Here is a 15,592-nt window from a genome sequence, read left to right as displayed (position 1 = left end):
GGATACACTTCTGGTCTGGAGCATAGAGTCCCCATGTTGGTGATGATCAGGTCCAGTATGTTTTCCCCTCTTGTGGGAGTGGTAACAAGTTGTTCCATAGCATTTGAGTTTATAAATTCTAGGAATCTTTGGGCTAGGGTGTTGGAGCTAGAGTAATGCTCCCAGTCTATGTTTGGGTAGTTGAAGTTGCCCAATATAATGGTGTTTGGAGAGACCTTCATATTTTCCAGTGTTCTCAGGAAGGCCGAATGGGGTTCCTGGGTTTGGGAGGGTGGTCTGTAGCAGGCTATAAACTGGAAGGCAGTTTTACCCACTGTTAGTTGCACATGGATAGTCTCTGATGCTTCGTGCTGTGCCACCAACCTGGAGGTGTTTCTTCCTCTAGGGACGATAGCAATCCAATCAGGCAACATGTTAGTGGTATGGTACCTCAACAAGCAAGGAGGAACCAGATCTTAACCCCTTTTTCGAAAGGCCCTTCATGTTTGGAAGTGGGCAATTTCTTCCCAACACTTTCTAGTCACAACACACATCCCAGGGACAACCAACATGATAGCCGACAAGCTCAGCAGGGCAATCTTGTTGCCTCATGAGTGATCTCTGAATCAGGATATAGCAGAACAGATCTTCCACAAATGGGGACAGCCTTGCTGTGATCTCTTTGCCAGTCCAATCATCTCCAAATGCAGCAGCTACTTCTCCCTTATTCCCCCTCTGGGGGAACCACCGAGAGACACACTTGTTCACGATTGGCCCCTGTGACTCTTTTATGCTTTTCATCCCTTTCCTCTCATATCCAAAGTTATTCAGAAAGCAAAGTTATTGGGAAGCAAAATGATTCTCATCACTCCATACTGGCCTTGCCAGATTTGGTTCCCCTTTCTTGGGCCTCATCTACTAGACGATCCATGGACTCTGGTCCCAGTGCTAGACCTCTTGACACACATCAGGCTCCCTTCATCCCTGCCTCCACACCCTCAACTTGACAGCATGGCTGCTCCAATTCCATCCCTAGTTAGGCTTCATGATTTTTCACCTGCTGTGACCCATATTCTCACGTCTTCGCATAAACCTTCCACTAGGAAGTTATACACTAGCAAATGGAGAAGGTTTTCTATCTGGGCAGAAGAAAGGAATGTAAATCCTTGCACTGCATCCAGCCCTATGGTTTTAGAATTTTTGTCTGAACTTTTCCATCAGGGATCTGCTGTGCAACAACTAGGGTCCAATTGGCAGCGATATCTAATTTTAATTTGGGTCAACATGAATCTAACCTGATGTCCCACAAAGTGTGTAAAACCTTCCTTAAGGGTGCTACTTTGCTGAGACCTCCCTTTCAGGAACCAGTATCTTCCTGGGATCTAAACCTTGTTTTGTCCAAACTGACTTCACCGCCTTTTGAACCCGCTAATTCGTGCCTATTGAAATTTCTATCTAGTAACCATCACATCAGCTAGATGAATATCAGAGTTACAAGCATTGTCTATTAAGCCTCCTTATTTGATTTTCCACAAAGACAGAGTTTCTGTTTGTACAAATCCTTCCTTTATCCCTAAAGTTTGCTCTCACACTAATTTGAACCAAACCATAGAATTATCTGTGTTTTTCTCTAATCATTCCAACCCAGCAGAATACAAATTTCATCAAATGGATGTTCACAGGCATTTACGGTTCTACCTTCACAGGACTAAGGAACTCAGAAAGTCAGACCAATTGTTTGTATCCTTTCCTGATTCTAGACTAGGTCTGCCAGTCTCTAAAGTGACCCTTTCTAATTGGATTTCGAGCTGTATTTCTTTCATTTACTCCTCCAATGGAAAAACTCTACCATTCGAGATTAAGGCTCATTCTACACGATCCCAGTCTACATCTGCTGCCTTCCAAGCCAGAGTTCCAATTGACAGTATTTGTGCAGCAGCAACTTGGGCTACCCCTCATACCTTTATTACTCATTACAAATTGGACCTGACCTCAAGAGGTAGAGCCTCCTTTAGTTCCATGGTACTCAAGAGTATTTTCCCGTGAGCCACCCAAGAATAAAGTGCTAGGGACGCTGTCCCATATGTAAGAATGAAGGTGAGATAGGACTACAGAACATAAAGAAGTTATGAACTCACCATAACGTTCCATGTTTGTAGTCCATCTCACCCTTCATACTTACGAACCCACCCACCTACCCCCGTCCTGGAAGGATCTGGAGACAGGATAGTATTACCTTGGTAGGGTGGAGACCTTTCATTATTGTTGTTCTTTCTGGATAATTTTAGTTCTGTCTTTCTATAGTTTTGCAGAAAACAAGATCTGGAGATTGTACTAGTGCACTATGGGGTACCTACCTAGCCATGAGCCAACTAAGAGACTTTTAGCTTTGTAATAGGCCGAGTTGGAGCCATGGATTGGCTCTGAATCCATATATAAGAATGAAAAGCGAGATGGACTACAAACATGGAATGTTATGGTGAGTAAATAACTTCTTTTTTTGGAAATCTGAAGCATGTGCCAGTGGAATTCCTTTATTAAGGAAAGGTACAGAAGAAGGTATGATCCAGGGATTAAGACCTGTGGTTTCAAATGTTTCTGTAGTACCACTGGATTTTCTTAACTTGATAGATTGCACTGGAAGCCATCAGAAGAGTGCATGATGGGAGTACACAAGCTTTCAGGAGCATCTTCAAAGTTAAGGGATTTGTGTCAATTAGCTAAAGAAAACATTCATCACCTCTTTTACCCCGTGATGAAGCACAGAAATGAGTTACTTTGCAGTTCATAGTACTGAGAACAGCTTCCAGAAATTTCTGATTTGTGAAGGAACTAAATTGTTAAGAATGATCCCCAAATTCTGAAAACAAAGGGCAGGATGATCCTTGGATGAAGCAATTGTCCAGATCAGAGTAAATACAGCATGAGGTACTATGCATTTGGTGACTTGGCTTGGAGCTGTAAAGAGGCCAAAGGACAAACAATTAGACATAAAGTTGTAAGTAATGGCTTAGGATCTTGTGGATAAGAATATATATATATATATATATATATATATATATATATATATATATATATATATATATATATATGTAAGTATCCCTCCCATGTGTCCAAAGTTCAAGGAAGGTATCTTTCTTCAAAGCCCATAATGTCAACATCTTGAACTTTATTGTCTTTGACAAATGATTTTGGTTTTTGAGATTTAGAGTAGAACCACATTGGCCATTGTTTTATAGAACCAAAAATAACCTTCAATAAGTGTTCTGCTTGTCCTGACCAAACTCTGATAAAATTGATCATACGCCAGGGAGGCGAAGGATTAGAAGAAAAGCCAAGTATAATCTCTTTGAGTATTCGGAATGAGATACAGAATTAGGTTTGATCTGTTGACACTACCTGCTTTACCCAAGAGTCTGTGGAGACTCTGGACCACTGAGTTGCAAAAATGGGAAAACTTGCCTGTTAGAAGCAGAAAAGATAACATGGAATGATGAGATGATAAAAAAGGTTGTGCTAGCTGTGGCTGAACAGTTTAAAGGATCTGTGGATGGTTGTGCAATTATTGTTGTTTCTGATTGGCCTTCTACTTTTATTTGCCTGTAGTGCTATTCCCAGCATACCCCTCAAATCTCCAGAATCTCACAGAATGTTCTGAGTTGGCATAATGGTTAAGGGTCTTTGTCTCCAATGTAAAAAGTACAAGGTTCACTCCAGACCTCTGGCCAATGCCTGTGTGGCATTTGCATGTTCTCCCTGTGTTACTGTGCAGTTCCTCATACCTCCAAAAATATACTGGTTGTTTCCACCTCAAACTCACTCAAGAATGGAGTTGTGGGCAGCAACACAGACTCTGAATTATGCCTATCAGGGAAGAGTTGTACAGAACAACCACTGTGGACATCATCTGTGGTGCACGACATCCACTAGATGGAAGTACATGGATTACAGACTGGGTGCACCATGGCAGGGCTAGCCACTCAATGGTGTAAGCATTGACTCTAGGTGATCTGGTCAAATTTATTAATGTCACCAAAAATGGGCATGGGTATTTGCTGGTGATTAAGTGGATTGAGGACCCATGCTAACAGCAGGAGCAGTCTATCTGCCTCTATTGGCCAGTGTGTGTCTGCCATAAAGCCCAGCAGACCTGAATCAATAAGCTACTGACCATCCAGTGTCCAGTTACCCAGCTTGGGTTACCAGAGAAATCTTTGTTGAGTGAAAGCAGGATGTAAAACCAATCAACCTGCCAAACATGAACTAAGTTGCTATACTCAATATAGTTACACTGACGGCACACAGCTTGGAAGTGGATGATATGATGGGGAGGAGGAGGCTGGACATCCTTTGTATCAAGGACCCAAGATGGAAGGGCCTTGCAACAAAGCCACCTGGCTTGGGATCTAGAGACTACTAACCAGGAGGAGGAGGGACTAGAAATGGTGTGAGAATTATGGTAAGGCAGAGCCCTCAGAAGACAGTGAGGGATGCCTTCAGAATTAGTGATAGGACTCATGGCAATCAAACTTCAGTCTAAGTATAGGGCCCTATTCAGAATTTCAGCCTATGCTCCATAGCTGGGTTGTTATAGTGAGGAGAAGAGTGCATTCAGACAGCAGTTGCAGGACCTGTTAGATAAAGTAGGACAACATGAGTTGGGGTTGATAATGTGGGACCTAAAATTTGCATATCAGGATAGACAGAACAGGATATAGGAATGTCTGGATCCACATGGATGGGGCTATAGGAATAAAGATGTAGAGGCTATTCTAGACTTTTTTCTGGCAAATAGCTTGAAGGTACCAAACACATGATTCAGCAATAGAGACAATCACAAGATCACTTACAAGACTGGTCAGCATGCAACAGAGGTAGACTTCCTCCTATAGGGAAAGAGCACTGGGGGTAGAACCAGAAATTTCAAAATCATCCCCAGTGAAACATTCAACCCACAGCATAAACCACTTGTTGCCACAATTAGCTGCAAGCAAAAGTCAGTGAAGGCTCTAAGGTCAACAAAGACTAGGCTAAAGCCTGGAAGTTGACTGGAGAGAAAACACAAGTGTTCAATGAAATACTTGGGCATCTAGCACCTCAGGAAGAAAAGGAAATAGGTAGAAATGAAGAAGAATGGCAGCACCTCAAAACTGCATGTGTGAAGACTGGAGAACAGATATGCGGCCAAGCCAGGTGTGGAAATAACTAAGGTACATAAGCTGGTAGTAGAATGCAGAAGTCCAGGAAGTTATCAAAAGAAAGAAGGTGTGCAGGAAAAAGTTGGAGATAGAAAAGACAGACAAGGCAAAGAGGCAATACAGGTTGGCTAACAAAAAGGCTAAGACAGCAGTTTCAATAACAAAGAGGAAGACATCAAAGGCACTATACCATCTTCTGAAAAGTGACTCCATAGATGGCATAAAGAAACTCTTATCAAGTTGCAAGATAAAGGCAAAAAGATAAAGAAGATGGTCAGACGCTCTTCATTAGGGATGCTGGCAGTCATTAGGTATGCTGGCAAAAACCTGCTCATCAGTCAACAGAAATCAAAGGCAGATGGAAAACGTACTTCCAGCAGCTTCTGAAAGAAGAAAGCTATACTATCCCAGACACAGCCTACAATGAAAAGAAGAAGAGGAGCCCACTCAAGAAGAAATAAGAACACCACTTAGGAAAATAATGTCGGGAAAGGAGAAGGGTCAGATGAGGTCACAGGAGATACGATAAAGATGTTAGGTGAATTAAAAAAATTGGGGTGAATTAGTGGGGAATAACACAAGTATAAACAGCATTTGGACTCAAAGAGTTGTTCCCAGTGGGAGTGGGTGTGCATCAGGGTTCAGCACTGAGCCTATGAATCTATGAACCCATGAGACTGATAGGTAGTAGTTGTTTCTATAGTTGTTACATTTGGTGTGTGTTTTCAATACTGTAGACTTAGTACCTAGTATAGTGTGCTTTTCTAGTAAATTTTATTACAATACCTAGTACAGAGCGTGTTTTTGGTAGTACTTGCTGACAGCGAATTTGTGCCTGTCTAGCTGGTCATAATTCTTAAAGTAAGAATGTCAGATAACCAGGGATTTAAAAAAAATGTTCTGACTGTGGACACAAACTCCCTCCTCAGGATCCCTATACTTTGCATTGTTTGGGTGCTGCCCACCTTGATATCTAATGCTAAGCTTGTGTCTCCTTTAGTTCCAGTGCACTCCAGACTAGGATAGAAATGCTCATAGTAAAGGGCCTCCTCCCTCCACAGACAGGGTCTTCACTTTCTGTCGCTTCTACCTCCCTCTGCTGCTACTTCTCCAGCCAGTAAACAAGGTAAGAGCTGACCCAAAGACAAGCAAAAAGAAAAGAATAAAGAAAAGAAAAAGTAAAAGAAAAAGAGAAGGATAAAGACAAGTCTGAGTTAGACAAAGTGGATGCTGAGAAATCAAGGAATCATTCCCTGGATCCAATGGTAATGATTGGGCCAGATCTGAAAAATACTAGATGGTCAGAATTGACAGTTTCTCAGGTCTGACCCTGTTCTACTCAGTCCTCACTCACCAAATCTGGTGAGTCCAAAGTTACACTCACAGATACTCCAAGAGTGGAGGTATTTCAGACCACCTTCAGTGTCTTCTTCTACCCAGTCATTCACAAGCCTAACCAACAAGACATCAACAGGAAGATGAAGAAGTTCAGCAGAATGCAAAACCAACTTGGGGTTCCCTTGGTGCCATTCCCTGGGAACATCCCAAGTCTTGGCCCAACTATGCCTCTTCTTCTGTCTCCCGTCCTGGTCCACCCTTTGGACCTGATTACCTTGGATATGACCTACCCTGGGTGCCTCTGTTGGAGCTATCAATCCTAGTTACTTTGACACTGACAACATCCCTTGCTCTTTTGACTATGCTGTGTTCAGATCTAGAAGAGACTCAGAGATAAAGCTTCACTTACAGAGTTCAAGGGAGTGGGTCAACACAGAAGTTGTTGGAACCATCCCTCTTGTCAGAGCCTCCACAGTCAGTAGTATGAATCTGAGATCAGCATCAGAATCGAGACCCATTGGTGCTGAGTTATATGTTCTGCCTGCAGACAGAAGGAAGCCCATGGAGCCAGTGCAGACTTCAGCCTTCAAGACTTTTGAGAGGGCCCTATTGATGCCGAGGGAAAAGGTGCTTCCATCCAGCTTGGTTTCATCCAAACCCTTGCAGGATTCTGCTTCTATGTTTCATCACTCTGTAAGACAGGGACAGTCAGTACCACAGGCTTCTGAGGCTGTATGCTACATTAGCTCCCAATTCAGAACCTTCTGTTCTTCCACCAAAACCAGTTCATAAGAAACAGATGTCCAAGTGGAAGCACACAGACTCATCCCCAGAGTCTTTCACTGAATACTCTGACTTGGATGAAGGTGAAGGCTTCACTAGATCTCCCTCAGAAGATGTCACCTTTGGACCTTCAATGACTTCCAAGATGGCTGCACATTGAGTAACAGCTTGTTTCTAGCTCTCTCAGTGTGAAAACAGAAACTCAGCAGAGAAAGCCAGTAGACTTGTGTTTAGGAGTAAATTTCAATAACTGGCTAGTAGCTGCACTGCCTAAATGCCAGGAATAAAGAATTGCAGAAGACCTGGAAAAATCAGCTACTGAAAGTGAGGAAGAAACACTGAATGGTGAAAGCTCTACAGCTGTTCAGCAAAAAACAATGCAACCTTCAGACATAACTTCCAGTAACCTACAGGAAGATATAAGACAACTGCATAAGACTTGGTTAAAATAAACAAAACACTGATGGAGGATATCAACACAAACAACAAAAGGCTGGAAAAAATGGAAGAAGCTTTAAACAGATATTCAGATGAGATGGTAAATCTGCAAACACGGGTGGCGCAGTGGTGCAGCGGTTAACATTGCTGCCTCACAGCAAGAGGTTCTTCGGTTTGATTGTCAGCTGGGGTGCCTTCTGTGCAAAGTCTGCATGTCCTCCCTGCATTTGCATATGTTTCCTATGGGTACTCTGGTTTCCTCTCATATTCCAAAGACATGCATTTGGAGCATTTCTACCTGGGCCTGTGCTAAAAATAGGCTCTGTCCTAGTTGGACTTCCCAGTCAACAAATGATGAACAAATAAAAAAATAAAATAAATTAGAGGTCAAAATGAAGACAAAATGCTGAATATGAAACTGCTCAGGAAGAGATGTTTCAAAAATAATAGAATTAGATGACAGAGCACGTAAAGAAAACCTGAGATTTTCAGCTATACCAGAGAAGCTGGAAGGAGCAGACTGCATTAATTTTATGAAAGCACAAATAGGCACCTGGACTGATATTACACAGCAGGAGCTGTTAGTTGAAAGGGCACATCATGTGTATGTTCCAAACCTAGCTATAAGAAAGTGACCTAGACCTTTAATAGTAAAGATGCAATCCTACTAGCAGAAGGAGTTGATTCTGACAAAATTGCAACAGAAAGACAAAATACTAAAAGTGGGAGACAGCAGAGTGTTTGTGGAGAATGATTACTCATTGTACACCAAGTAGAAGAGAAGTAAATTCATTCCACTATTCAGGGAATGTCAAGACACAGCTGTGAAATTCAAATGTCTGTACCCAGCTGTCTTTAAGGTATTCTTCCCTGGAGGGACAAAATCATTTTTTGATGAAGTGCATGCTAAGGAGGAAATACAAAAGTTTGTTCAACAAAAAGTGAGCTGTGAAACAGAAGGAGATTCTACTTCTTGTTCTGCTAATAAAGACCACAGAGAGTATAGCTATGAAACCTTTTCCATTATTTCAATGGAAAATGTTGGAGAGAAGGAAGGGAGCACAAGAGTTGACTAGAAGAATTGAGAGTATGTTGGAAATGAAGCAGAGACAGGATTTCGGCAATGGAGAAAAACAGTAACAACACCATTAAATTACTGTGGGATTGCAATGTAATACTTATATTTGTGAAATATGACAGAACAAAAATAAGGAAATATTGGACTTTTTCAAAATTTGTTGGATTTGTGGGGGACTCTAAAGTATATGCCCTACTTCATGTCATTAATGTTCGGAAAAATGCTTTGGCGAGGGGAAGAGAGGGGGAAAGCTAACTGTAAGTAAAAATATATTTTTTCTTAATAGTACTGTATTTGTGGTGTATGGTTTTCTTTGCATGCTATTTTTAAGTGTATTGGGGGTTGTACACAGGTGCTGCTATTTTTCTCTTTTTCTCCCCTTTTCTGTATTTCTTCTTGTACAGTTTTGAGAAATATAGGCAATTCAAAAAAAGACCCTGGTTAAAAAGGCATGACAAAATAAAACTTAATGTGCTTTTTCTCATTTGTGCATGAGAAATGACTGGATTAAGGACCTTAGATTGATTAGTTTTAAGAGAGAGCAAGTAAATGAAAAAGAATATTAAATATTGTGAGTTTTATTTCTAGCAAATGCATGTATACTTAGTAGCAATTCTGCAGCTGGTCTTCATGTTTCCATTGAAGCAATCTGAAAAAGAGAAACTGGCTGTCTGGTTCTCATGTCTACATGGAGACAATCTGATAAAAGGGGAACTGGAGACAGTCTTGTGGAAGTGTTTGACTGAGGGAAATAGAAAAGAGAAATTGTCTAAGACATAATGTTCTCTGAAAGCTATCAGGAGTTTTCCCATCTGGGAGAGCTTTAAAGATAAGGCAAAACCAGACTTGAAGTAAAATTTTCTCAATTTTTTTTTTTGAAATGCAATGAGGATGCTAATATAAACATGTGTTTTTTCTCCATTCGTCTCAATTTTTCTTTGTTCAGTTTTAAGAAATGTTGGCACTGCAATGTCAAGAAAAAAAGGAGGAAGAAAGTGGAAAGAGTGAAAGGGTCTGGTTAAGAGAGTATGACAAATTAAAAATCAGTGTGCTTTTTCCCATGCTTGCAAAAGGAAATGACAGGTTTAAGATCCTAGGCATTATCCAGTATCAAGTGTATTGCAAGGCATGTAAATGAAAAAGAATATTGACTATTATAAAGCTTTTTTTATAAACAAAGTATCCTTAGCGGTTTTGTGTCTGGTTTGTATGTTAGTAGAAGACAATTTGATTAAAAGAAATGGCTTGGAGAAAGTGTACTGAAAGCATTCAAGTGTTTTCTCAGCTGGGAGAGCTATAAGGATAGTCAACATCAAATAGCACTTACTCATAGCACAGGCTGTACCATGTGTCTTACCATGACTAACCTTTCTTTGTGGTTAACTCTAACCTGTCTGTATGGCTATCAACTTAGAACTTTTGCTCTTATTAGGAAGCAAAAACTTCAATATTTGAAGGTGTACATAGTTTTGTGTGTTATTATTAAATTGATAGGTTTTAGGAGGGGTTGGGGGTTTTTTTGGTCTGTTTGAGGGATTTCAAAAAAACAAAAAAGTTATATAAGATGTGACATAGGCTCAAATGGATATGACAAGAAACAACTGTATAAAAGACCAGTCTGCCAAACAGTATATGCATGTAACATAAAAGTTGGAACTGGACATTTAACAAGAAAGAAGTTATACATAAAAGGTGGTAATAATAGTTACATAAGAAAATGATGCTTTCTGTAATGTCTTTCAATGTGAATTGTCTTACAGATAAATATAAACAAGAAAGAGTAGTGAACTATATTAAAAATGTAGAGTGCAAAGAGCTATGTTACAGGAGACACACCTGGAAAGAACTGAACATGTGAATTTGATAATGAAAGGTTTTCAGGATGGTTATTCAGTGGAAAATCTGGGGCAAAGGAAAAGAGGACTACTTATATTAATTGCAAGAGGAGCCCTAATAGTGATAGAAGAGGAAAAAAGATAATAATGGAAGATATATACTACTAATGGGATACTGGCAAGGGAGAAGAATTACACTGGCATACATTTACATTTCACCTAAAACTGTTATAATGGATCTTAAGAAAATTCTGGGAGAAATAATCAGCTTTCAGCAAGGAATATTACTTATAGGTGGAGACTGGAATTTGGTTTGCAACAGTGAAGATGTATCTATGGGGCCTAGAAGGGAAAATATAACAATGGAGGGTAAGTTTTTGAAGACATTTATGAAAATGTTTGGCATGGAAGATGTGCATTCAGTACTAGGAGTTTGGAGTGAATTTACGTATTATTCCCCAAGATAAAAAAAAGGGCTAGGCTAGATAGAATGTATATCTCACAAGAACATGTGCATTTAATTGAAGGTCTTGAAATGCACCTAATAACTATTTCAGATCATGCATCAATAATTACTAAAATAAAAACACAAAGTAATGAAATAAAAATGGGACACTGGCACTTTCCCACCTATCTTTTGAAAAGAAAGGAATTTAAGGAATGGGTTTGGGAATTACTTCAGGAGCTACTAGAAAAGATACAAATTGCTTCTGAAAATATAGCTAGGGAGTTGGATAAAATTAAAGTGGAGTTTAAATCTAAGGTGGAAATAAAAGAAAGGGAGATATGGTTAAGAAATAAGAATTATTTAGAGGGACTGATAAATGTTAAAGTATTGCAAAATAGGATGAATCTGTCAGAACAAGAAAAGGAGCAACTGCAGAATGCTAAACAGAAAATGAGGGATTACCTCAATAATATGCATGAGTTTAGAAAGATTGCTGTTAAGCAACAGTTTTTTGGTAAGAATTCTAGAGCACAAAAACTTTTTGTGCAACGGCCCAAGCAACAGACAGTGAAAAGGGCTGTCACCAAGCTTAGGGAGCCTATAACAAAGAAGATAACAGAGATCCTGTAGAAGGATTATAAATATTTTGGAAATTTTATGAAAGTTTTTATAAAGCAGAGAAATATGAAAATCAAGAAAAGTTACAAATAGAAATATTTATGGAAGAATTAAATATGCCAAGGTTAGAGGTAGATGAGGCTCAATTATGAACAGGATAGGAAGAGATGAGATAAAAATAGCTATATATAACCAATATACAGGAAAGTCCCCAGGAATATATGGTATTCCTGTGGAAGTTTGGAAACTAGGAGGGAAAAAAACTGATATAAAGATCCAGAAGGTTTTGTTTAAGAGTATTTTAAGAGGAGAAGTTCCAGCATCCTGGAAGAAAGCAGTGGTAACAGTAATACCTAAAGAGGGTAAAGATCCATTGGATCCAGCTTCATACAGGCCCATTTCAATACCAAACAATGATTATAAAGTATTTATGTCTATAATGGCTAAAAGAATGACAAATGTGATACCAGAATTGATAGATATTGATCAGTGTGGTTTTGTGGAGAGGAGGCAAACATTTGACACTATTAACAGAACATTGATAATCCAGAGGGAAGCAGAATGTAAGAAAATACCACTGTTACTGGTGGGTCTTGATGCAATGAAAGGATTTGACAGAGCAGACTGGCACTTCATGAACAGGGCAATGGAAGCATTTGCTTTCCCTGATGCAATTATAAGGTTGATTAGGAGTATATATGAGGGATCGGAGGTGAAAATTAAAGTGGGTGGGGTTCTCTCTGATAACTTATGCTTGAGAAAAGGAACCAGGAGGGTTATCTGCTTTCCCCTTTGTTTTTGCATTATATTTAGAACCATTGGCAAAGTAAATCAGGGACTCAGAAATTCAAGGGTATAATTGGTGTGGTAGTCAGGAAAAGCTAGCTTTATTTGCAGTTGATATTATTTTATACATGACAAAACCAGGAAGGGGCATTACAGTATTGTGGAATATTTTAAGACAGTTTCAAATCTTCTCAGGATACAAAATTAGTGAAGCTAAAACAAAGGCAATAGCAGTAAATGATGTACCCAGACACAAACTGATCCAACAATATCCATATTTATGGGGACATGATAAAATGAAGTATTTAGGGCTATGGGTTGGAAATTACTCTGTTGTGGCAGCTAAGGATATACGGGAAGAGACTAAACAGAAGATAATACAAAAACTGAGAAACCGGAAGCTTTGTTGTGTGGATATGGATACCAAGATACAAGTAATTAAAATGTTTTTAGTCCATTTAGTCTTATACACAGGTCAGGCATATTTTTTTTTTCAGTCAGAGGAGAAGCTGTGGATAGCAATTAAAAAAGAGTTGAAGTGTTTTGTCTAGGAAGGGAAGACAGCAGGGGTCAAGTGGGATAAGCTGATTCTTCCAATAGAACAAGGCAGACTAGGATTATCCAATTTGAGGGGTACTTTAGAGCAACACAGTTAAGGCTCTTATACATAGCACAAGCAGAAAACTATAACTCAAAGTGGAAAGGAATGATGATAATACAGGGGGTAAGCTCAAGAAATAAGGAGAGATTGGGATTTTTGATGCAGACTCTTAAGGAGAACAACAAAAATCAGACAGACTAGTATATTCATAAAATAGCAGGGAATATTCTAAGAACAAAACCAGCACAAGAATAGAGAAAAGATATTCTGCCGATATGGATGACTGTGGTTAGGGTTACAGATAATAGGGAAGAGGGGGCTGGAATTTATCAAAGAAAACTGGCAAATGAACTAAGGTATTGGGAGCAAATGAGTGCCTTCCATATCAAGGATTGATATCAGAGTATAGGCAAAAAGAAAGAAATAGGGGATCCTGAATGAAAGACCAGCATTGGTAGTTTTTTTATAGATTCTAGAAAAGAAGCCACTGTTAAAAAAGGAATAATTAGTAGAGCATATAAGATATTGCATGATAACTATAAGAATCAATCAGAGGAGCTTAGAAAGGACTGGGAAGAGAGACTGGATAATCAATTCACAAAGAGACAATGGGGGATATATGTATATCTCCCAAATATGCAACAAAGTCTAGAAGATTTAGGATATTTGCCTGGAAGTGTTTACATAGCTATTTTATACCCTAAGAGCACTCCAAAGAATTTTTTCCTCAGGTGGATAGCAAATGCTGGAGGTATGATGGGCAGGAAAGAGGTGGCTGGGAACATATTTTTTGGGAGTGTAGTGAGCTGGCACACTTTAGGGATTCCCTGCGAACCGCTTTGTCAGAGATGCTGGGTGAGTGGATTGAATTGACTGGGAAGATAATTTTTTTGAGCTATGATACAGAATTCCAATTGCCTGGACATAGTAAAGCCTTGCTGAGTCTAATTATGGTGGCTGCCAAAAAAGCAATTACTAGAAAATAGAAATCAAAGTCTATACCAACTTTATTAGAAGTAGTGACTATAGTAACAGAGATAAAACAACTGGAATTGGGATCTTTAGAAAAGCGAAGGAGTAAACTACATAGGAAAAAATGGCAGCTGTGGGAACAATATATGCAGGGAAGGAACGAGGTTTAAGAGGCAGGATTTGAATGAGCCACATGATGCTTAACTGACAATGACTGGATAGATTGTAAGTGATGTATAATGTTTGCAACTACAGTTGTTTCAATGTTATCTGTGATGTGTAATGTTCTCAACTAAAGTGGTGTCAATGTTTGCTTTTCATTTATATTAATGTAAGATTGCCTATGTCATATGCGATTATTTAATAAAGATGTTTATTGGAAAAAAAGAAGATGTCACCTTTGGTGAGATTCTTAAACTTATGAAGCAAAAAGGGGATGGTTCACCGAGAATCCTTCACAATCGAGTCTGTGTTCCCGGAAGCCTTTGTTCTGATTCAACATCATCCTGGGTGGTACCACATGTTGATCCCACATTAACTTCATGGCTCAACGGACATGGAAGGACCATGATGTGGTGGAACCATTCCCCAAAAAACATAACGTGATGATTGCACCAAAAAACAAAAAAAAGGAAACATTAGAGCAAAGGTCCACTAGCAGATGCTATGGTGGTAGCAGCAATCATTAAAAAAAGAACTATTGGAGGAAACTACCTCTGTCCATCCTCCTAAAAAGGAGTCTAGGACTGTGGATCAGTCTGGGAAATGGATGTACACTTCAGTAACTTTTGCACATAGAGAGTCGAATTATTTGGCCCATTTGACTAGAATCCAGAGAGACCTAACTAAAGAGCCCACCAAGTCTCTCTCGGATGATCTGCCTGTGGATGTTCAGAAGACTTTGGTCTCCCAGCTTTCTACCCTCCAGTCTACTTCCAGTGTAGCCATGCTACTACTTTTCAATGAAGCTGATGGCACAGCTAGAGCAGTAGGCACAGGCATCGCCATGTATCATAAAGCTTTAAGACTTCCTTCATCACTGCCCCCTGTGATGGCTCCACTCTATTTGGACCCAAGTTAAAAGACACTAACCAGGAGTCAGCAAGAAGGTAAAACACTCTTTCTCTGCAGAGTGAATCTGTGTCTTCACCCCGCAGAACACCTTTTCTAAGAATCAAAGGACTGGAAAGAAAATGTGGTTCCTCAAGTCACAGAGTTCTTAAAATGAACACCCTGGTATTAGACCTTCTTGTGGAAGAGGAGGAGTTAATTACAATGGCTGTTGCCTTACAGGCAGAGGCAAACCACATAACTATGGCTTTCACAGTCCTGAAGGGTTGCCTGACTGCTGCAGGGGGAGCATATTCATGCACCCACAAGCCTGGCAAAATATAACAATGAATTCTTGTGTGCTAAACTTAATTTCCAGAGGCTATTCAATTTCTTTTTCCCTTCCTCCAATAAAAAAGAAGAACATTCCCAATGTTCCACCCAGTCAATAGGTACTCACGTCAGCAA

At 39.7% G+C, this 15,592-nt stretch overlaps 1 protein-coding gene across 1 annotated transcript in view; it reads right to left on the bottom strand.

Annotated features, from left to right (window-relative positions):
- Positions 1–15,082, bottom strand: part of LOC122800390 (uncharacterized protein K02A2.6-like) — a 172,772-nt gene extending 157,690 nt beyond the window's left edge. Inside the window, 1 exon segment of the mRNA XM_044069838.1 lies at positions 14,996–15,082. Within this exon segment, the coding sequence (XP_043925773.1) occupies positions 14,996–15,082 (87 nt within the window).
- Positions 15,083–15,592: the final 510 nt, after the last annotated feature.

This window comes from Protopterus annectens, chromosome 4.part0, assembly GCF_019279795.1.
Source record: "Protopterus annectens isolate FY-2018-M chromosome 4.part0, PAN1.0, whole genome shotgun sequence".
Classification (NCBI taxonomy): Eukaryota; Metazoa; Chordata; order Ceratodontiformes; family Protopteridae; genus Protopterus; species Protopterus annectens.
This window is presented reverse-complemented; position numbering and strand designations above follow the sequence as displayed.